General features: G+C 42.0%; 1 protein-coding gene across 8 annotated transcripts in view; it reads right to left on the reverse strand.

The window, feature by feature from the left end:
* lyst (lysosomal trafficking regulator) overlaps nucleotides 1-22,216 on the reverse strand; it is a 59,472-nt gene that overhangs the window by 9,407 nt on the left and 27,849 nt on the right. For 4 of the 8 annotated variants that reach the window (XM_041049503.1, XM_041049507.1, XM_041049502.1 and 1 more), the window contains 26 exons: nucleotides 21,803-21,959; nucleotides 19,679-19,893; nucleotides 19,510-19,576; nucleotides 18,894-19,003; nucleotides 17,483-18,096; nucleotides 17,194-17,367; nucleotides 16,939-17,099; nucleotides 15,889-16,079; nucleotides 15,055-15,300; nucleotides 14,120-14,293; nucleotides 13,117-13,266; nucleotides 12,170-12,307; nucleotides 11,887-12,085; nucleotides 11,667-11,795; nucleotides 6,182-6,806; nucleotides 5,175-5,355; nucleotides 4,591-4,760; nucleotides 4,236-4,466; nucleotides 3,883-4,049; nucleotides 2,720-2,872; nucleotides 1,861-2,052; nucleotides 1,522-1,733; nucleotides 1,213-1,422; nucleotides 644-820; nucleotides 385-461; nucleotides 74-262 (listed from right to left, as the gene is read on the reverse strand). In XM_041049503.1, the coding sequence (XP_040905437.1) occupies nucleotides 74-262; nucleotides 385-461; nucleotides 644-820; nucleotides 1,213-1,422; nucleotides 1,522-1,733; nucleotides 1,861-2,052; nucleotides 2,720-2,872; nucleotides 3,883-4,049; nucleotides 4,236-4,466; nucleotides 4,591-4,760; nucleotides 5,175-5,355; nucleotides 6,182-6,806; nucleotides 11,667-11,795; nucleotides 11,887-12,085; nucleotides 12,170-12,307; nucleotides 13,117-13,266; nucleotides 14,120-14,293; nucleotides 15,055-15,300; nucleotides 15,889-16,079; nucleotides 16,939-17,099; nucleotides 17,194-17,367; nucleotides 17,483-18,096; nucleotides 18,894-19,003; nucleotides 19,510-19,576; nucleotides 19,679-19,893; nucleotides 21,803-21,959 (5,309 nt within the window). The remainder of the gene's footprint in view (nucleotides 1-73; nucleotides 263-384; nucleotides 462-643; nucleotides 821-1,212; nucleotides 1,423-1,521; nucleotides 1,734-1,860; nucleotides 2,053-2,719; nucleotides 2,873-3,882; nucleotides 4,050-4,235; nucleotides 4,467-4,590; nucleotides 4,761-5,174; nucleotides 5,356-6,181; nucleotides 6,807-11,666; nucleotides 11,796-11,886; nucleotides 12,086-12,169; nucleotides 12,308-13,116; nucleotides 13,267-14,119; nucleotides 14,294-15,054; nucleotides 15,301-15,888; nucleotides 16,080-16,938; nucleotides 17,100-17,193; nucleotides 17,368-17,482; nucleotides 18,097-18,893; nucleotides 19,004-19,509; nucleotides 19,577-19,678; nucleotides 19,894-21,802; nucleotides 21,960-22,216) is intronic. The other 4 variants (XM_041049510.1, XM_041049509.1, XM_041049508.1 and 1 more) reach the window with 2 other exon arrangements.

A 22,216-nucleotide genomic window follows, 5' to 3' on the forward strand; every position in this document is an offset into this window, starting at 1 on the left:
ACACTAACGATTTAATTATTGCACTTTCTGATATTGCGAAAAGCCCATGTGAGAAATAAGTTTCCATGCCCACCGGTCATGCGTGAGTTGTTGCACCAGCTCCTGCCAGTGGCGGCTGGCGCTGAGGTCAGTCTTATAGAGTCCCCTGATGTGCTGGATGACTTTCTTTCTCTCCATGCCTTGGCGCAGAGACACATTCTGAGTGATATCAGCTGCAATCTTGGAAATGTCCTTGGACTTTCCATCAAGCCTCTGGATAAGACTGCAGAGGAATAAGAAAGAATGAAATGAATAGAAGAGGCGGAACAAAGACACGATTCTTACCACTGTTTTCTTGTACTGAACATCAATTTCACATCAGAAAAAAAAAAAGCCCAGACTCACTTCCTCTGTGTGCTGGCCATTTTCTTTTCCCACGCTGCTTTGCTTGTTTTCTCTTCAGTTTCATACTTGATTTTTTCCTGTAGGAATGAAGATACAAGTAAAAACGTTCTAAGCATGTGTTTTTCTGGCTCAGAAGAAAAGCGGACAGGTTGTGCTTAGCAATTATGGATCCACCTTCACAAGAGTTGGTATTTCACATGTTTCATACTTAGAAGTTGTTTTCCTTTCCTTTAACAAAGGCTGTCTTTGTAGAACTTACCTCCTTAATGGCCCTGAGCAAGTCTTGTTTGTGTGGAGCGTTGGGTGGGATGCAACGATGGCCACAGAGCTTGAGCGAGGTCATGAATACACCCACGGCGTTCTGCTCATCTTTGGTGAGGCTCTCCTTGTGATCGTGCAGCATCTCGTACAGGTACAGCGACAACTTTGGTCCATGCTGAGTGAAAGAGAGGGGGAGAGTAAAAGAAAGCACAGATTAAAATTTCATTTTCATTTTCTATTTTTTTTCAAGCAACGTTGGACAGGAATCAAGCCTTATACGACGAGCCGACCTTCAGTAAACCCTGAGAGGAGGATGTAGAGTGAAAGAATGACAAGGCAAGGGGGCTGATGAAGAGCATGAAAACATCTGTCAGAGTTATTTTGGAACCAAAGCCTGAAAACTTGTCTGTAGGAGTGAAAATGACAAACAAAGCTAGTATACTGCACAGTCGCTCACACTTTCCCATGAAACAAACCCTAAAAAATACTTGGATCTACACAAGGCAGGTAAAAATGACCAGAATTATATACTTTTGGGGTATAATACTTGGCATTTCATTCGTTCACCTCTAGAACCGGGCTGAGGCACTCCTTGAGGATATCCAAATGTGTGGGATCAAACACAAACTCCAGCGCCTCCTTCCTGTCTGACAGGGGAAGCGCGGGGCTGAGCGTGTGCACCAGCAGGCGGCCGATTTGGACTCGAAAAGTGTCCCGACACGACCACAGAATCCTTCGCCACTGCTGATGTGGGGCTCCTCCCCGACCCGTGCTGCCCTGTGATATCAGAACCATCAACATATGGTCTCACAACATGGTCATCAAATCAAAGCTCTGTACAGCTGAAAAACGCTTTGCAGTGACTTTTTGCCCTACCAGGCTAATTTTGATCCCGTCCATCATGAGTTTGAGGATGTCTTTCTGAAAGCTCTTCTTGCTGGCAGGTGGCAGGGTGAAGGGAGTAGGAGAGTGTGGGACAGAGGTGGAGCCGCTCTCTTCCTGTGGTTGATCACCTGGATCTGGAGTGAAAAGCTGTTGGTCTGGAGAGTCGGGGATATTCAGCAGGTCAAATAAGTCCTGACTCACATCTGAAATGAGAGATTCAAACAGAGAAGGATTAAACAGCAAGTTCGGTTTATGATCACGTAAGGTGAAGAAGTAAAAGGGAGAGTATTAGAATGAATAAGTGGGAGAAGAACTTTTTTTTTTTTTCACCATGGTAAATGAGTCTGTTGACAGCTAGGACCACAAGCCTCTGCAGCCGTTGGACAAACTCAGTCTCGCTTGCACGAATGGGGTTTTCCTGGCTCATCCTCCTCTGCATCATCTGGTTGAGCTCATCGCTGGCTACGGAGCGCATCCGCATCAGGAGAGAGTCGGTCTGGGCCAGAGAGAACCGGCGACGGCCTACAAGCACAATACTGGTATGAGCTCAGTTGTGAGAACGCAAACTGGGCACCCATGATGGTACACCATTTGTAAGTAAAAGTTCAGGGTGAAGTTATGCAAACGTCTCATATATCATTGAACACAAAGACGATTATAAAGATTCACTAATCAAAACACCATCTGTGCTGAAATGCTTAACACTGATTTAGTTAAGCATTCAAACATGCACACACACAAAGGCACCAGTAGCACACCAGGGTACTGGGCAAATTAATCCCCAAGGTGAGTTGGGTGGGGGAGAAGCGGTGAGTTCACTGCAAAAGTGGGAAACATGCCCCAAAACAGGGAGGATGTTCTCCGCTGTGGACCGCAGTCCCAGCTACCTGCATCACAGTGGAGCATGTAGGATGGAGCTCCTGAGGGGGAGGGGAGGGGGGAGTCCTGGGACAGGAAGCTGAAGGGAGGGGACAGGGGGATCTGGCCATAGGAGCAGTAGTGCTGTCTGGGGATGCGGGGGATAATGGAGTCTTTCATGGCAATGGAACCTTCAGATCGGGATGAGGAGAGGATCAATAAACGGACAGGTGAGGGCGGAGCATCGAAACGCTTGGAAACACATGGCGGTCAATTCTACCTCCACACTGCAGACCAGATTTCTGCTGCTGGATCAGTTTGAAACACTCACCTGCGATGCTCTTGCGCTTCTGATAGATGGCATGATGGGGGGAGCTGGGTGCATTAACAGAGCTGCTCAGCTTCTGAGGTTCCTGATTGGCTGTCGTCTTTATAAACTCTATGGCTGACTGAAGGACGCGGAACTGCAAAGCCACTGCCATCTCTGGGAAAAAAAATGCAAGGCAATGAACATTGTCATGTTAGATGTTAACCGGATGCTCTTCCTGTGTCAGCGACAATAAGCTTCTGTACAAATATCTTTTTTCTTTGGTTGAACGTGCGAGGGATATAAGTGAACATAAGTCAAGTCACATACAATGATTTCCTCATACTCTTCTCTTTATAGCTTCAACTCTCTCTGCATTAACAGCCGCAATAATATTTTCTCATTTTTCGAGTTCTCTAATAAAACTACTCAAACTGCTAAATATATTATGTTTTCAGCTGCTGATTTTAAATCCTTCCTTTTACACCATGGAAACATTCTTTCATTCAATTAAACTCGTCCACATACAGAGCACAAAGAGCAGCTATATAGAAATTTGGTATTGTAGCTTATGCTTATGATCAAATCTTATGAACATGCACCCTCTGATGAACAGTTCTTATTCATCGGGTTGACACAAGAAACTTATGACAAGTTTGTGGTGTTAAGAGGATTTGCTGAATCCAACTTGGGGAAAAGAAGAGAAAGAAACAGGGATACACAAATGTTCTCACATTCTCACACTACAATAACACAATAACAATAACACAGTAGAGTATAATTATTAAAATGCAACCAGAAATAAAGGGTGGCATGTACAGAGCCATAATGCTTTTGTAATGTTTTTGTGATCATAGAATGATAATGTCAGATCACAAAAAAAAAATTGTAAAGAAATAAGCACTAATGGGGAAGAGATGGGAGAGGTATTTTTCAGAGAGCAAATTTAGGGACAAATGAGAGAAAACCATTTAGTGGGAAGATGGAGATGTGAGATAGTTCTCAAATTATATATTTTTTTTCTCAAATGAGTTTCCACTCTGCAGTTGTAGATAATGAAGTGACGGCCCAGTTTCTTTCTGCAGCAGAGCCTGACAGCTTGATATCACCCAGAACTGTGGAGCAACGACGATGACAACACTGATGTATTTTGCATCTGTATTGAATTTCAGAAATCAAGTCCTCACCCTGTGTGCGACGCATCTTGCTGGTCTGCATGAAACCCAACAAGGTAATGAGGTCTTCGATGATGCGGAAGTACTGGGACCCTGAAGAGCTGCAAGAGTGGATAGTCACAGCTACTAACAGCTGCTGGATGTCACACACCAGGAGCTTGTAGTCATTCAGAGGAATACTGCAGAGGGAGAACAAGAAAAACAAGAAAATACGAAGCACAGGAAGTGAGTCTACCACTCATACATGCCAGATCAATGAACAGCGAGAGGATTAATGATTTAATTCATGGCTCAAAGATTCAAGACAAAACCCATGAACGCATGGTGGTGTTTGAATGAATCATCCTTTGTTCTGGCAGCCGTACCCGTTCTCCATGCCATTGAGGGTGGAGAGGGTGTTAAAGAGCACGTAGAGCAGCCCGTGGTCTAGCAGGATGTCTGCCAGCTTGGGGCAGGCGTTGAGGAGCTGCAGCAGCATACACAGGATGTTGTGCACCAAGGAGTTTTCATACAGGGAGTTCTCAATAAGACCCAACACTGGGATAATACAGCGTTTTCTGAAGGGTGAGATATTTTCCATTTCCTCCAGGTCCAGACTGGAAAGCAATACAGAGAAGAAAAATAATGGTAGAACGTGCAGAAATATGTGTACATCAAACACATTTATTCATATAGTAGACAATCCTCTGCATAATGTAAGTGTATCGTTCCTGTACTCACTCTTCCTCTAGGCCCACCGGCCGTCCAAACAGCATCTGTAGGAAGCATTCAAGGAGCCCCTGGCTGCCCTGGTGGATGTACAGCTGGTTGGCCAGCAATGAGAAGCCATGGTTCTTCAGGAATTTCTCCTTCTGCTCCTTAAGGGCTCGGCTGAAATAGGCATCCAACAGCTGAGAGAGAGAGAGAGAGAGAGGGGAGAGAATAATATGAGATTAGAACATTAGTAAAGTTTTAACACTAAGCAAAGAAGAGGTAGCTAGGATCTTCATCCACCTTCTCTTGCTACCACTCCCTGGCACTGTTCATCAAAATCTGACAACCAGCACCTAAAGCTCACTAATTCTTCATAATTCTTTCTGGCTGTTCTGCCTTTTCAGGTTTATGGTCATTTGACTTGAAGCTCTTGGGTACAGCGTTTCTTCTGACATTAATCTTGTGTGACAGTTTCACTCGCTGTGAGCAATTTGAGAGAAAAATGTTTGCTAAAAACAAAAAAATGAGCCAAAACATCCCACACTGGGTAACACCATAGATCAGCCTGCTCTACAGTATATGAGACTCATGAAAGTGGATACTGAACCAACCTTCATGACACCCTGCTGGATGAGAGGTGACGAGTGGTTGACCAGGGCAATGAGGGCCTCTGGCTGGATGAGTTTGTCCATCACCTCCTCAAGCATGAGATCAGGCAGCAGCAGCAAGACGCCCTTCAGAAGATCATAGAGTCCACAGCAGATCAGCACCAGGCAGTCCTCAGTACCGGACCTGAGAAACATACAGCTTAGACTTTAGTCCTGAATTACTGTGCAAGAATAATTTGCCAAATTTCCTTGATCCGTGCTTTAAAAAGTATGTTAAGAAAATACATAGAGTTTATTCTACTATAACCTGAGGTTTTCTGACATTAGTGTCACTCACTTGTGTATAAAATAAGAATACAAAACAAACACCTGCCATGAATTTAAATTAAAGCAATTATTTGTTTCCTTGAAAATTTTCTGGATGACTTGAAATTCATCAGCGAATCCAGGCACATCTCTCAGTGTCTGACAGCTCACTTTGTGTCTAATAAAAACAATAAGGTGACTTTGGTGAAAACAGGATTACAACAAACAAATCTCTTTTTTAATTTCCAGTCAGCTTAACCCAGCAGCTGGCAGGTAGAAATAAAGTGAAACTGTCGCTAAAGCGCAAATCGTTTTCAAAGTTAAGGAGGATGAAGATTATGCAAATCCATAAACAGGAACCTCTTTATCAAAGAAAACCTGTAGTCAAGGTATTTCTGTATTTTGGAATAATGTAAAACAACAAAACCCACACGGACAAACAATTAGATAAAGTATTACAAAAAAGACTGTTAGTGCTCACTGTCAATCATTTATGGCCTGGCTAAGGTTTGGTATGGGTATTATTATATATATTAATTATATATATAAATAATATAAATATATTAATGATATCACTAGTGATGATATCAAGTGTCCAGTTAAAACTTCCTGAGAGTATTTTCTTGATACACAGTATTATCATCTACCACACATTCAAACAAGCCTGCCATGCTTGTTGTACCAACGGTATCATGGCAGCGTACCTGTCATTGGACTCAGTCTTGCTGTGGGCCCTTTCATAGCCAGGTGAGTAAGTGTAGCTCTCCCAGTCTTCAGGCATGGAGCCTCGGTCAGCCGCACTGGGCCAGCGGCCAATTGCCAATGAGCCATTTTGAGCTGGGAAGGCCAGGCCCAGACTGGCCAGGTTGCTGTGGCTCCTCTGGAAGGACTGGATCCCTCTCAGACTGTCAGGGCGGCGCGGTGCCTCGTCACTGGCCCAGTCAAACCTGTCCTCAGACTCTGCCACTCCGACACTTCCCTCTGCCAGGCTGTCCACCTCTGCCGCCTCATCCCGCTCTTCCTCCACGCTGATGGAAGGAGTGCGCTGGGTTCCTCCCTCACCTATGTCCTTAGAGTCACAGATTGTCTTGGCTGATTCACAGCTGCTTAGGAGCTGCTCGTCACCTCCGCCCTTCTTGAGAGTTTCTGTGCTGCCCTGGGCCTGCTGTGTGGCAAGGCAGGCCGCGTCGCCTTCGCTTGCCTCGTTTGAGCTTCCGTGTCTGACCCGAGGCGTCAGCAGTGGGGAGGAGTATGGAGATGGCGCCAGACTGGGTGGGCGTAGCGACTGATCGTCACCTCCATGTTCAGGGGAAGGAGCAGGAAGATGGCCTGAAAAACACAATAAAATTATTCAATATTTATAAATTTTTCAACTTAACTGATGGCTGCAAAGAGCCTATTTGTATGCAGGCCATTGTTTAATACTTGCAGTGCAAATAATAATATTGATAAACCTGTGGCTGTGATGAATAGTATGATGTGGCAGAGCAGAAGCATGGCTGTTCACTGACCAAACTGTAAATTTAACTACAGTGAGTCAGAGAAACAGGTATCTCATGTAAACAGGGTTAGCGCAGAAAATGTCAAGTGTTTTTATATTTTTGAATTTCATCTCATTGATTTGTTGTAAGTTACCACAACGAAATCTATTTAATTTATACAGTTCGTTCCCAAGGTTATCAAATGTTTTCCAAGAAATAAAAAATGAATTCACAAAGCAAGGTTAAAGAAATGGCAACATCAAAGTACTTCAAAAATCCAAGCTGTATGTGTTACACCTCCTACTACTTAGAACTTGTCTGATAGTCTTGAGAAATTATTTGAAGAAATGACTAAAATAAAGTAAAACTTTGCAAAGTCTTGCAACCGACGTTTCAACTGTTAAACAACCGCAGAGCTGAAAATGACAGTGACGTGCAGGAGGGGCTACGGGGAAGCCGAGGAGCAAAATGAAAAGAGATCACACGCTTGTTGTGAATTGAATAGAGAAGCTACTGCACAGTGGCTGTGATAATCCTATGGACCAAATCAGAGTTTTATTTGATTTATTTTTTCTTGTGAGTACTGTTCAGCACTCAGGGAGCGGCTGTATTAGGACAGTCATGCACTATTCAGTTTGTTCTTGTTGGTTATTGGATTTGTTTTGTTATAGGAACAAAAATACGGCTAGCAAGGCAAGTGATTACTCAAAGGCACTTATAAATCGCCAAGGCAATGTTTAATAACATATGTATGATGGCAGACATGGACCTGGAGCATAATATGACAAAACCTGTTTTTTTTTTCTAATTATTTTTCATAAAGTTCAGGAATGTCCAGGAGGCTAATTAAGGAAAATACTGTCATACCAGAAAAACAGGCAGGCAGATGTTTTCATACAGGAAACCTACTGTAGAGTGTTGAGGCAGAGAAATTTAAAACAGGTTGTAAGGGCCATATCTTTCATAGCTCCTTTTCAAGTCAATGTACTGATGTACTCATTCTAATAGGAACACAAGTTTTGTTCTCTTAAAACAAACTAAAGATGCATTGGGGAGGAGTGTGTGCACTGAAGCCATAATAGAGGGATTGTCTGTGGTATATATGTAATATTTATGCCCAGATGGGGAGTCCACATTTCTTTCATGAGGTTAATATGATTCTAGGAATTGTAGGAAACACAGAGGGTCAAAATATTCCAGCAGGTAACTTGTACAGTGAGAAGCTCTGCACACGCTGAGAAGAGATGTGGGGCTAACAGGCATATGAAGGCTGACCAGTCCAACTGAGAGGGAACATACCCTTTTTCTCACACTGTCAAAAATAATACTCCAGGATACGTTTCTTTTTAATAGCTACTCCGCTGATAGATACAATAGCTATCTGAATTATAAAAGTAATATCTTTCACACTATCACAGAGCATGCACCAGCAGAACTGCTTATTTAGATACAGAGAGGACAGACAGGTGGAGAATGAATACCACATTAATGCTAGATTACTCCTTTAGAAAAACACTGGAATAGGATGAGAAAACATCTTTTGAAATTAATATTGTTAGCACCGAGGAAATCACAAGAGTCTGGGAAGCTTCAAAAGCATATATAAGAGGGAAATTTATAGCACAGGCTGCTGAAAAGAACAAAGAGAATCTAAGTAGGATTAAAGAAGGCGAAAAGGAAATTAAGGATAAGGAACTGAAGCTGTCCAGTGAATTTTCTGATACAGGAGCTCTACAAGCTCTGATTTCAGTTACACAAGATATATAATTAAAAGGCAGAACATGGACTGTATAGACAAACAAATTACTATGAATGGGAGAAAAAACAAATAGAGAAATTATTGGCCAGATAACTGAGACAAGTCTCTTTCCAGTATGATACCAATTAATTAATGGTACAGAACAACAGACAAATCTTTTTCAACCAAACACACAAATAAGGTATTTCAGCATTACTACGAAAAGTCAGACACATGGTCAGTATCTACTAACACGACACAAGAAGAGATGGAACAGTTTCTTTCAAACATAAATGTACCCAGGCTGCAGAGTGGACTGGAATTGGCTGTAACAGAGACTGAAATAAGGAAGGCATTTTCCTCACTGAAAAATGTGAAATGACCTGGCTATGATGGACTCCCACAGAGAACTATAAACAGTTTATACATATCCTTGCCCCAGTTTTGCAAAAGGTTTACTTAGCCATGCATCTGTAGTGGTTATTACCGAGCACCATTCACCACAACCAAAAACACTAGATCCTCAACTAACAATGTGTTCGATAGCTGTTATAGTTAATGTGCATGACTCAGAGTAAAAAGGCTCCAATAACCACTATCTCCCTTAATGCAGAAAAATCCTGTAATGAGGCTTTGATAATGGCAATTCTTGTTCTCCATCTTCTCTCACTTTGGCTTTAACTAATTTTATTAAAAATGGGTACAAAGTTATATAAAGATCCAAAAGGCTGCAGTTTTAACTTTTTAACTTTTAACTGAGACACCAGGGGTCTTCATTAAATCCATTGCCGTTCATAATTGTTTTTTTTTTTTTTTTTTAGAGATACTGGCAGTTGCTGTTCGGGCCCACCCAATTACTTTATGCAGGCGATGTTCTAGCAGTGATATCGGAGCCCTTGGCGTTCACACCACATCTGATGGACACCATCCAGTCGTTTTCAAAACCATCAGGTTGTACTATTAATTAATTTAAATCCGAAGCAATGCCCCATTCCATCTAAATTTGGTTTCACGTTTATGGCCTGAAATATAAAAATGATTGTGGCTTCCCGGTTTAACTACATTACTATGATGCTCCTAATCAAAACACCATCTATTATTTTTATGCAAATTGATGATATAATAAAACATTTTCTGCGGAAAGGGAAATGACCAAGGATTAAATTGAGTAAGTTATGTGACCATAAACAGAAATTAGGCTTGGGGCTTCCACGACGATAGATTGCCTCATTTATCTTTTGAAATGGCCAAAAAAGCAAAATACTGAGATGTGGCAGAGGAGAAAGCACACTGGATGGACACTGAACATAATGTGTGTTCACCATTCAATCTTATTGAAGTACTATCTCAGACCAGCAACAATATTATAAGCTCAGTTCTTTTACACTCGAGATGTTTAGACCAGAATTCATAAAATGTTCAAACTTCCCTAAGGTACAACCGCACAATCCGCATCAGAATAAATACTGCCTAATGGAAGCAGTAGCATTACCATGGTCTAAGCACTACTTTCGAATTATTTGTGGACAGCGTGTTCCTGTCATACAATAATGTAGTAGACTGATTTAACTTGGCAGGAAAAGGACATTTCTGGAAGCACTTAACAGATAAGAAGTTGTATTATGTCTAAGCCTTATAATGTGGCCGATAACACAATTATGAACTATCTGGAACTACCACAGGAAAACCACAAAGCCTCACAGTTTTACAGAACAGCTAACTCCCTCTTTGAGTAATGATTCTCTTAATGTGAAAATGATACAGCAGAGGGACCCTGAAGAAGAAAGTGAATGTGATAAATGGTCTAAAATTGTGGCCGGATGTGGCAAATACATGAAAGAAGTGAGGGAAAAGCTCACACAACGTAAAATACTCTATGGATACCACCACAGACCACTGAGACTACACATTACATGAGAATTCAGTTCAGGTCAGACCACTTTGAATCCAGGTATAAGAAATTTTACGAAATTGGTTTGGTTCATAAACCCCTTTAAGTCCAAACATATCCAAGTCTGTATTGTGGGTTATTTCTGTGGGTACAATAACAGCCTGTTGAGGTATTTTAAGACACTGGGAGAAAACAGGCACTTTTGAACTGAAAGAACAGTTTAGTGCAATGGCAGAAACAGAATCTGCTGAGAAGAATTAGTGGCGATCAGAACAAGGGGATGTCTCCATGGGACTGGTTCTGTGCTTACATTAAAATGGAAGGTAGGTCAGTCTCCTTTATGAATATGTGATCCTGTAGCAAGACCCAAGATATACATGTTTATATGCATGTTTTCTCTCTGTTATTTTGCTTTCTCCTTTTCCTTCTCAATTTATTTATTATTTGATTACTTCGTTCTAGATTTATGTACTGGAGTCTGTCTCCATAATATAAAAAAAAGTGCCATGTCTTCCTGTGTCCTGAAAACAACAATATATGTTTGACCAAGCCTTTAAAAACTAATAAAAATTAAGAAAACCAAGGCTATGATGACAAAAGAGGCTTTTAACTGTAAAACTGAGTAGAACAATAAAAGCTTAGATAAAAAAGGAAAAAAGGCACAGTTAGAAAGATACATAGGATGCATAAAAAAGAAGGGTTCTGTAAGAACTACTGTTATGAGCAGCAGTTAGATTAAATCTTCTTTTTTAAGTGAGATGGGAGAGTTTCGCACACACACATAATGACCTAATGCTCGTGCATCAGCTTTTTCCCAGAAGTAATGGTGTTTACATTAGGTACTTAAAATAAAACTCTGGTGACTGTAATTTATCACAGAGAGAAAATGGGGCTGACGCAGCGCTAAACATGTTAAACTAATTTTCCTTGTCGGAGGCACATGCACTCATAAAAGCACTGCTGATCTTTCCATTTATGATATCATTCTCAGCAACAAAGTGATGGTTTGTATTTAATCATCTTCACCGTTTTGGAGGGAGTGCTTTAAGGTCAGTGTAATATAGTGGGAGCAGCTGTACCTTCGTGGGGAGCTTCAGTGAAGACAGTTGGGGAGAGTGACACCACAGAGCTGCTGGCAGACTTTCCTCCACTGTTGGAGTGTCTCAGGTACATAATGGACTGCACCTTCTCCTGGTACAGCTTCCCGTCTGACAAACAGAGACATCAAAAGAACTCAGTGCGTTGAATTAATGGCGCTTTGATATGGAGGTGCTGCTTTCAACTGCACTGCTTCCTCACCTATGTGTAATGAGAAGTAGAAGCTAGATGGAGTGTGGCAGACGTAGGTGTTGGTAGGTGGGTGAACAGCCAGGAGGAAGTTGTAGATCAATTTGAGCAGGTCCATGTCCGGAGGTGATCCGAGCACCTCCTGGATGATTTTGACGAACGACAAGCAGACTTCCTGTGGGATGACAGTCAGATGCTCGTCCCGATGCTCCTTAAGACAAACAGCGATGCTGTTAGCAGTGGTCTCGAAAAAGAGGGAAGGTATCGTGACAGCGGCTTTGTGACAGTGACCTACCTGTAACACCTGGCAGGTGAGCAGGAAGCGATGCACTACTTCAGCTTTGAGGAACTGACGGATGTTGAAGACCTGATGAGGGTGGTGCACCCTGATGAGGATCTCTAAGGCAGCAAGCAGTGTTTCCCACACTCCACACTGACAGAAACAACACAAACAGTGAATGACATCAGAAACAGACATGGTTCTTCATTATCTAATGGTGGAGTTGAGCACACTCTCACTCCTCATTAAAGTAAAACAGTGCTGCACAGAATGCAAAGCTTGTAAGACTCATTATTTTTGCTACTTTGGCTTTTTCAGTGTTTATTTTTTTAGTATTAAAATTTGGGTGGCATGAAAAACACCATTTGTGTTGCTAATACTTTTAGTTTAATTATTTATTGTTTACCTAGCCAGAGTGCATAGTAAGCAGTCCATTAGTGCGTCCTCCCCAAACCTTTGAGTTTCATAGGACTTAAAAACTGAGTGAAAATTAGTTTAAACCAATTTACAGCTTTTGAATTCTGGGTATTTTTTTGGAAGAAACACGGTAAAAACTGAAATCGATGAGCCTGCAACTGAGAGTAGCTCTGAGGTGTATGAATTTATTACTAGCTCATCATTAGATGATGATGTTTTGAGTTTTCTGTCCTTCATTAGGAATTAGCAAACCTTGGGAGAAACAAGAGAAGTGTGAAATCAGTAATAACATTTGCAGGTTTACAGTAGGGGATAAAACTAGCTGAAACTGCAGTAGAAGCATTTTCTTTTCTTACTTTTGTGTGTTACTGTATTTTCATGTCTCATTAGAAAACTACAAATTACCAGATCTTAAACAAACTACATTTGAGATTTAACCATTCAGTTTGTATTTGGTTTTATGGCTTTGTTATTTAACACTGTATTTGTGGTCTTCATTTTAGTTTACAATAATCACTCATGTACTGAGTGATGTTTGTGTTTACCTCGGCCTTGGCCCAGATTTTCCAGTCCAACAGGACATCTGAGAGGAGCCTGATATCCTGCACCACGGCGTTGGACTCGGTGTCCAAACGAAATTGTCCGTCATCCCCCAGGACGAGGATGGGTCCACTGCAACACCCATCCAGCAGAGTCTACAGAGACACAATATGCCCACCACATCAGAAATACAGCCACATCTACAGTGTTTCTATAAAAACTTCCAGAGTGCTGTTCATTCTAATCAGCCACATACCGAAACATATTGATAACCACTATCTCTCCAGAAACAACCTTACAGTGCAGAACACAAGACAGGAGAAAAATCAATAAATACTCCATGAAATTTTTTGGAGTGCTTATCACTCCGTCAAAACCAATGCCATTTACTCCCAGAGCGGCCCCGTGTGTATTGATCAAAGTCTATCATTTGTGACCAGCTTCACTGCAGTGGTCATAAATCTTGCAGTCCTTTGGGTCTCTGCTATTCTGGCGTAAGGCAGAAGCTCTCAGTCTTATGCACAGTTAGTTACATTATTTATTGTCTGACAAGTGAATTCAGTTATAGTCCAATAAAAGGTTAATTTTCCTGAAGTACAAGTGAGAAACAAAAATCCAACAACTGTAACACAGCACGTTCCTTTTCATATAGGAAAGATTAAGAGTGTTTGATACACTAATCAGTGCAGTTCTGTGCGATACAATCCAGTATGTGGAAGCCTAAAGTGACAAAGGCAATCAGAGATGCTGTGTGACTCCGCAGGAGTTCAGTGTTTCATCAAGTCAGACAGAATCCATTTCAGCACACTGCCATCACACAGCTCAATTACAGACACAGCCAGAGGGTCAAGTAACAGCAGGGTCACCGACACCGGCTCAGAGAGGCACCGGAGTGTCGCTCTGGATCAGATTCACGGTGAAAACAAGTTCTGGTGAATATGTTTTCCTGCACAGATCAGCAGAGTTTGTAGGAACAGAAGACAGCAAAGAGTTCAAGGTGTGACTCACTTTCAGCATATGATATCCCACGATGCTCTTGGACTTTATGAGGACCTGGTGGATCATAGAGTAACCATGGTAACAGTCCATTTCATGAATGCGGTGTTGGTTAAACTTGGACAGAGACAGCAGCACTCGCAGGGCCAGAGCCTGGGTCTTCTCACAGTCACTCAGCTCCACCGTCTGGATACCGCAGAGCCCGAGATGAGGGATGAAAAGAAAAACGGGGGAAAAAAAAAAAAAAAAAAAAAACTGAGCCAAATGTGTAAATGTTAACAATGTAGGTCTGCAGATGCATTTCTGCATTGCTTCTCATATGATTTCACACAGTTCCTGCTACAGTAATTGGGTTCTCACTAAAGCACAATGAGCCTATTACCAAACTCTGTCTTTAAAAGTGATACTGAATTGCGGTTTCAACTGAAAACTGCAACAACGCTAATACCACTTTCCTCATCCTGCACTGGTAGAAAGTGGCATGATTATTTAGGACACATTTTTCAGAACAGGATGAGAAGTGTAGCTTATAACAGAGTTCAAACACAAACAAGAGGTAGTTCATTCAAAATACTTTAAGATATAATACTGTGTTGTAATTTTCTTTTGTGCTAAAAATAAATGTTCCTGCAGAGCTGTTTTTTTTGTAGCAATATATATATATATATATCCATACAAAGCCCTGTAAAAGCTTCTTTTCTATGACATTTGACAAATAAATTATTATTTTCATGTTAGTCCTGTGAGGTGACTTATGTGTAAAACTGGGTTTGTACTTTGTGCTCCTGAATTTACTGTTGAACACTGTTGAATGAAACTGTCACCTCTCCTGTCTGGATTACATCTGTCTAAATTTCACAGCATTCCAAAAACTCCGTAAATATCACAATAATTGGGAATCCTGACCTTTGACTCTACAGCTTTATTAAAGGTATGGATCATCCCACCTGTGCAAAGAGGAAAACAAAATTTCCTGTTCCTCCGATCTTGTGGAGGACGCTCTGCAGGCCTTGGGTTTCAGTGGGGAGCAAAGCCCTGAGAGCGTTGGGCTCCAGGGAAACACTCTGCACCTCTTTGGAGCTGAAGGGCCGCTGGGTTACCACTGTCTTGGCCTGACCCTTCAGTCTGATTACGGGCTCATAAATAGTGTAGACCCTGGGGCTGCTGGGGGCATAAACTACGGCCAAACTCTCCTGTGCAAAAACACAATGCAGGCAATTAATTGTCATCTTGCAACTTAAGTAACTTAAATAATTACAAATTTTAGGTATATAGTAGATATGTTCTTAAATAAGTGCCCCACTAGCCTCTAGCATGGATTAACACCTGGGCTAGACTTGGTTAGAATATATGAGGAGCTAAAAAGACCTGAAGGGGAAATCATTCAGAAATCATTTTTTATCAGCAGAGCTATTATCAACAAATCCATTAGCATTTAATGGGAGAAAAACTATTTTCAGTCTCACTGAAATAGCAGCAGCTTAACTGTAATAGCTTTTTCCATTGGGGAAAAATTACTTCCTACCATGCTGTATCATTAATGACAACTAATTGGAACAGCACATTACTCATACACCGTGAAATGAAACAATAAATGAGACATAGGAGGGATTTGCTATGCTTACAGCGCACTTGAATCACAAAGTACAATTACAGGGTTTAGCAGCAGTGCCAATCTGCATTTCAACAGAAACTGGCAAACAGATGAAATAACACTGACAGTAAAACATTTCTTTTTCTATTTTCTATTTTGTAAGTGCATGTTTTGTGTTGTGACCTACCACCAAAGCTGTTGTGTCCACGTCCTTGTTCTTCATAAGAATCTCTCGCACATGCTCACACTTCAGCCCTTCCTGAGCGACAAACTTGGAAAATGTCCCACTGGGCTTGCCATATTTGCAGGGCATGATGGAGGTGAGGTCAGGCCCGCTGGCGTACAGGTAGAAGGCCTCCTCAGATCCTATTCTAGACCCTGAAATGAGCAGACAACATACAGTCAGAGTAACAAACATTACAAAAGCCTGAAAATATTAATATGATTTACATATTCTTTTATATTTAAGGTTTTTTTTCCCATTTTCCAGACACCTAGGGGATTCGTCTCTTTGTTAAGGCATCTCTTGGCATTTTAGTTATATCATTTTTTTGGAAGCCAGAAAAGTGAATTATGAGAAATTCGAAAAAAGACTCTGAATCAGGTATATGAGTGAATTTTTTATATTATTGCATCAATAACCCATAAAGTAATAACATATGATGTGATGTAAAGTGAGACCCTTGAGGCACCGCGGTGCACCTTGATGTTTTATTTCGTGTTTTCATGAATCTCAGGGTTCTTCTTTTCCAAGAAGGAACTGCGACCTACGAAGAATTCCACTGACAGCGGAGAGGCTAAAGCTTGCGTAAAGACATCAGTTGAGTTCACAGGTTGGGACTGCCTAGATGCAAGCCATTCACAGCCAATTAGAGGCAACAAGAGAAGTATTCAGTAAGCTTCCAGAGAGAATGCTGAGAATCTAGTGCATGCCACTCATCACACCAGCCGTAGCCTTTCACAGCCACCAGACTGGATACACTTTTGAAATATAGCTGCACCAAAAGCCATTTATGTCCAGTGTGCACAGTTTACAAGGGAGAAGGTGGTAATCTATGTACCACCAGGGAGCAGCACATCGGACAGATAAATTATATAAATGATAAAAAAAACAGATAGCACATATCAGTGTGTAGCCTAAGACGATGAGTGCCTGACTGGAATTAAGTGTCTAAGAGTTTATGGACGCATGATTCCAGTTCCAGATAAACAAGACAGGAGTTAACAGGAGTCCTACCATTGAAGAGAAGCACAGTGCCCATGCTCCAGCGTCCACCCTGCTTCAACGGCTCCTCACAGGACGGCGTACAGTGGCCCAACATGCAGAAGGTTTTGTTGCTGTCAGATGATAAACTTGACTTTCTGGGTAGGGTATAGTCCAAAGAAACCTCACAATTCCTAAAGAAGACACAAGTTGAAATTAATGTTCACTAATTTACCAGATTTAAAAACAAACTTTCCTTTTCTTCCTGTTACTATTACAGTTTCTCACCTGATGCCACACACCCAAACAACCACACGGCCATGGATGTTCTTCTTGCCCTCTGGCTGCTGGGTGTAAGTGAGGCCGAGGTGCTGCCACTGGCCCGGCCTGAGCAGTCCCTCATCAGAGTCTGCCTGCGCCAGCAGCCCTGCTTTTATCTCGTCGTTTGGGTCTATACAAATTCTGAGGGAACAGCACAGTACAATACCTCTAAGTTTAATAAAACTATGAATACTTATGAAGTAGTAACCCATTTATCACTCACATCTTTGTGGCTGTAGTCTACAACAGTTCTCACCTGAATGTGAGAGAGCCTGTAGAGAAGTCTGCCCACACTTGAAGCATCAGTGCCTTGGAGCCCATGGACAGAATATGAATGAGGCCTTCTTCTACTAATCTTGTCCCAGCTTGAGAGGAGCCGTGGTGCAACTCAACTGCAGGATTACTCTCCTCTGGAAAACAATGTGAGGAGAATCTCAGACCCAGTTCATGTTTATGGACATCAGGCATAAAAGGGTCTCGGTGAGGGATCTGTTTCTCACCCTTGTCGTTGTCTCCGTCCTTCTCTTCCTGCTCTGCCACCCGCAGCCACATGGAGGCGCTGAAGCCACTGGCCATGTGGGGCCAGCAGTTCTGCCCTACTAGGGGCAAGTGGAGAGGAGCGATGTGCCAGGGAGAGGAACGGAGGTGGCTTGGTCGGTACTCTGTATCCCCCTCTCTGCGTCCAGGGGACAGTTTGCCCTTCCAGAGCAAACCCACACTTTTACCCCCAGCAGCACCGTTCTGTCTGGAGCCAGGGGAAACCCCTCCTGGCGTTGAAGCCCCAAGGATTATTGGAAAGGTCAGGAAGTGGAGAGGTTCCATATTCACGTTGGCTTCAACAACTTGTAGGATGCCGTTCAGTAAAATCTCCTGGCAGATGAAAAAAGTAAATGGCCAGTGAGAAGAACAGTTTCTTATTTTAAATTTGATAAAGAAAACAATAGACGAATAGATGTGTGCTGACTTTGCATATCTATACTTTTTTTCATTACTTTTTAAAAAATTCCTTAATTAAGTAAACTGAAGAAAAGTCATATCTACACATTACTGAGCAGTTTTATTGCTGTAACTGTGTGATTCATCTAAAATAGCGCAGCATTAAACCTGCAATAACCCTGTGAGTCTTGAAAGAGAAGCATAAAACTAGCCATAGAAAATACAGGGGAATGCAGAAAAACAGAAAAACCTGGGTAGCAGTACAAAAAGAACAACACAATCAAATGTGCCCACTGCAATTACTAATGTGTCTCATTTTCATAACTGGAAAAACAAAGGTCACATGTCATTACATGAACATGGTTAAAAATAAACTACTCTTTTCCCGTTTGGAAACCTAAAGAGACAGGTTACTGATGATGTCTGCTGCCAGATTCATATTAAACACAGACCTGGGTTAATAAGTTTAGGAATCATATTTGTTCCATACACCCTGGTGTTACAGTAACTGTATACAGAATAAAGTGGACCCAGGGAAGCGTTATGTGTTTTAAATAGTTTTAAAGAACCAAGAAGTGAGAAGTGAGTGTGTCAGGAAGGATGTCTAACAAGTAAGTTCCTCCTGAGAGCCTGAGTGTGCACAGACACTGTGCACATAAGCTATCAGAGTCAACACCCTGAGCGTAAGCTAACAGTGCACTGTTGAGTAACTGATAGGGTTTGTTATTTACAGTAGGTGGGGTCTTCTCCAGGAAGAGGCGAATCAATAGAGCCAGTTCCTCCGCTGTGATTCGCTGGCTCACCATGGCAACCAGCAGCTCCACTAGCACAGTCTGGCAATCTGAATATAAACCGATGAAGAGCATATTACATAAACAGTTTTCATTCACTTGGGCTTGCACCAGAACACCACAGACAAAAACCCAAAACATCATCAGCACCTGCTTTCGGTGAAAAATATCTCTGGTAAAGAAAAACAAAAGGGCCACAGACAAGCACGTTGCATACAAGATGAGATCTAAAATATAGCATGATATAAAGTCTGAGAATTACATACAAATTGTTAAAAGAATTATTAATATCAGCCATACAGGGTACAACCAATATTTCTTTTGCTTGAATTTTGCAAATGATAATGTCTTACAATGCCAAATGAGATCAACTTAAATTTTGAATGTTTGAACCCTGAGGACCCTGTTGAAATGTCACCGGCAAGGAAAAAAAAAAACAACATCTAAGGAAAACAGCAAACTGAGTGTACCCAGTTTTTTTTCCCTTAGATGTCACACATGAACAACATCCTACAGCATCAGAAAGGCCAAAAATAAACCAGGAGGAACAACAAACCTGTAAAGGAGGGGTCTGTTTGGCTGAGGATGTTGTGAAAGCCAGACAGTATGGTTTTGACTCCTCCCTGTGAAGACCAGAACAAGGGGTTAGTCATATTCCTCAAAGCACAGCACAAAGAAAAGTAAGGCAGATAAAAGAAGTAGAAAAAAGAAGTGATCAGTCTGACCTGGTCATAGAGCAAGGCAGCATTGCGGTGGTTGGCGTGTACTGCATCCAGCAAGCTGTGAAACACATGACTAAGAACCTCCAGGTCTGGAGAGCCGGTGGCGAGAAGCTGCAGCTCCATTGTGCAGATCTCTGGGAACAGCAACACGCCACGCCCGGGCCCATCCACCACCACCGCAGCAAACTCGCGTAGCACGGAGGACTCCACCTTCACTCCTACAAGAAAAATCAAAGACACCAGGACAAGATCAGAGACACAACAACAGACTTGATCATGGACGCGGAGAGATGCTAAATGTCACGCTGAATGGCGCGCCACACATGCTAACAGAATCACACACTGCCAGGCTGTGTTGCTTAAACAGCTTCATGGTCCACAGGCATTCCCTACTTCAGATCCAGCCTCCCATCTTGGAGGCAGCTCATAAAAATGAATTAGCCTCAGTCCTGTGTTCAGCCTCAGAGCAGCATGGGAGTTCCCTCATGATTTACAGGAGAGCGGCCCAGCAGGCTCTCATATGGCTTCTGGGACCTCCTTTTTATTAATGAAGCTCACTCTCTCTCCCCGTGCACAACTGCACAGTTTGCCTCCATCTCATACACTGACAGATCCAAATACAAACTGCTTTCAGCAAATACAGACTACAGGTCATATACCAACTGTCATTTCTATGTAGAACATTTAGAAGCTTGTGTCTTGTCTGAGGTTGAGTTTAATTGCAGTAAACCACTGGTTTATATTTCATGTCATTTTTGCTGTTTTTTAAATCATTTCAATTAAGTCAAGTCACTTTTACTTACAGCGGGGACCACTCTCAGACTTTTGGACCCCGCTGCATTTAGCACATTTAAACAGAAGTTAACCCACAGTGATTTACAATGGCAGCAATACAATTACACATGAATAAAGGAATACATAGTGTGAAGAGATCAAACTAAATGCAACAGAAATTAGAGATTAACCTCATCTTATATATAAGTGAATATAAGAAGCTGTAAAAGTGTAAACAAAGTTAAGAGCTTAGGAAATGCAGATGCTCCAATATGAGTATAAGATGTAATGTGAGTTCTGTCATGAGTGGGACTGGGAGGAGACAACAGTCCTACTGAACCAGGATGTTTAATGGTAAGGAGGGATAAGCTGTCTGATTTGAGAAAAAAAGCCAGAGAAAGTGTGACTGCCGGGAAACTGATACTGCACTGGCTGAAGTTTATTTATTTATTTATTTGTCTAGCATTAGGTCAGCGTTAAAGATTCACAGTTTTCCAGGACGTTTCCAGGAAACTGAAGTCTCCATTTGATGGGCAGTTTAAGTCACAAGATCCAACTCATGAGGCCACAGAGTGTAACTGCCTGCAGTTGTAAACCGTAAAACAATGACTCTATTCTGAGGGGATGAAAAAGTAAAAACGGTATAATCAGGCCACGTTCTTAACCTGTGAGACCAGAGCGGGGAGGCAGGGCTGTCACAAGAGGCTGTTGTGAGGGGAGAAAAAAAAAAAGCATACAGGCTTGTTTTTGCCATGTCATATGTACGCAGTAAAAAAAAAAAAAGCAACTTGTCGTTGTCAAATACGCCCCACAGCCCACCAAAGGAGGATGTGGTTTGTTACATGACACTAACTGACCAGCTCTTAGCCAGCAAATTGCTGAAAAACTATGCTGCTATATACTGTAAAATCTTTCAGTGAACGCAATAATGCAAACATGTTGAATTATCAGTTCAATAGTGGGAGAAGCAAGGTTTCCCAAGGCTAAAAATCGACTTGTTCAGAGGTTGAGACCAATACATGACCTCTCAATCCATCAAGATCAGTCCGTTGACATTTATCACCAACAAAAACAAATGGTAGAGGAGATGGACTACGTGAAGTAAAAGTGATTTACAGTCTTCTTAAAATAGCCCTATGGAAGTAAAAAAGGTGAAAAATGAATCTGCAGTGGATCTTAAAAGTAAAGCAAACAGTGCGAATAATGATGAACCTACCTAAGCTACTATCATTTGAAGTGGTGAGGTGGGAGCAGTTGCTGTGGAGCCTTGAGGAGGAGTAAACGGGAGTAGTAGTAGTAGTAGTGTGTGTGTGTGTGCATGTGTGTGTGGTGTCGCAATAAGCATGGACCTACCCTCTTCCTGCTTGGCCATGTCCTCGGGGTTGCTTTCGCTGTCAGCGTCGTAGCCCTCCTCCTCCCCTGGGGGCTTGACGCCGCAGCTCTGCACCTCGTCCACCTCCTCAGATAGATCGCCTGCTGGGGCCGCCCCCTCTGCCAACACCTGGAGCTTCTGAGAGAAAGAGAGTGAGAGAGAAAGAAGGAGACAAAGAGAGAGAAAGAGAGGAGGGGAGGCAAGAGGAAAAGGTCATGAATTCCAGCGCAAATACAACCAAACTAAGATCATCACCTCGTCAGCTGTCAAGCAGTTGGTAAGATAAGAATCATTTCACAAGATCTTACCCAATCCTAAAAAAAACAAAAAAACAAAAAAAAAACAACAACTCCTCAGTCAAGAATGTAATGCTAAAACAAACTAAGCATAACAAG

The sequence above is a fragment of the Toxotes jaculatrix genome, chromosome 11, assembly GCF_017976425.1.
Source record: "Toxotes jaculatrix isolate fToxJac2 chromosome 11, fToxJac2.pri, whole genome shotgun sequence".
In the NCBI taxonomy this organism is placed as follows: Eukaryota; Metazoa; Chordata; class Actinopteri; family Toxotidae; genus Toxotes; species Toxotes jaculatrix.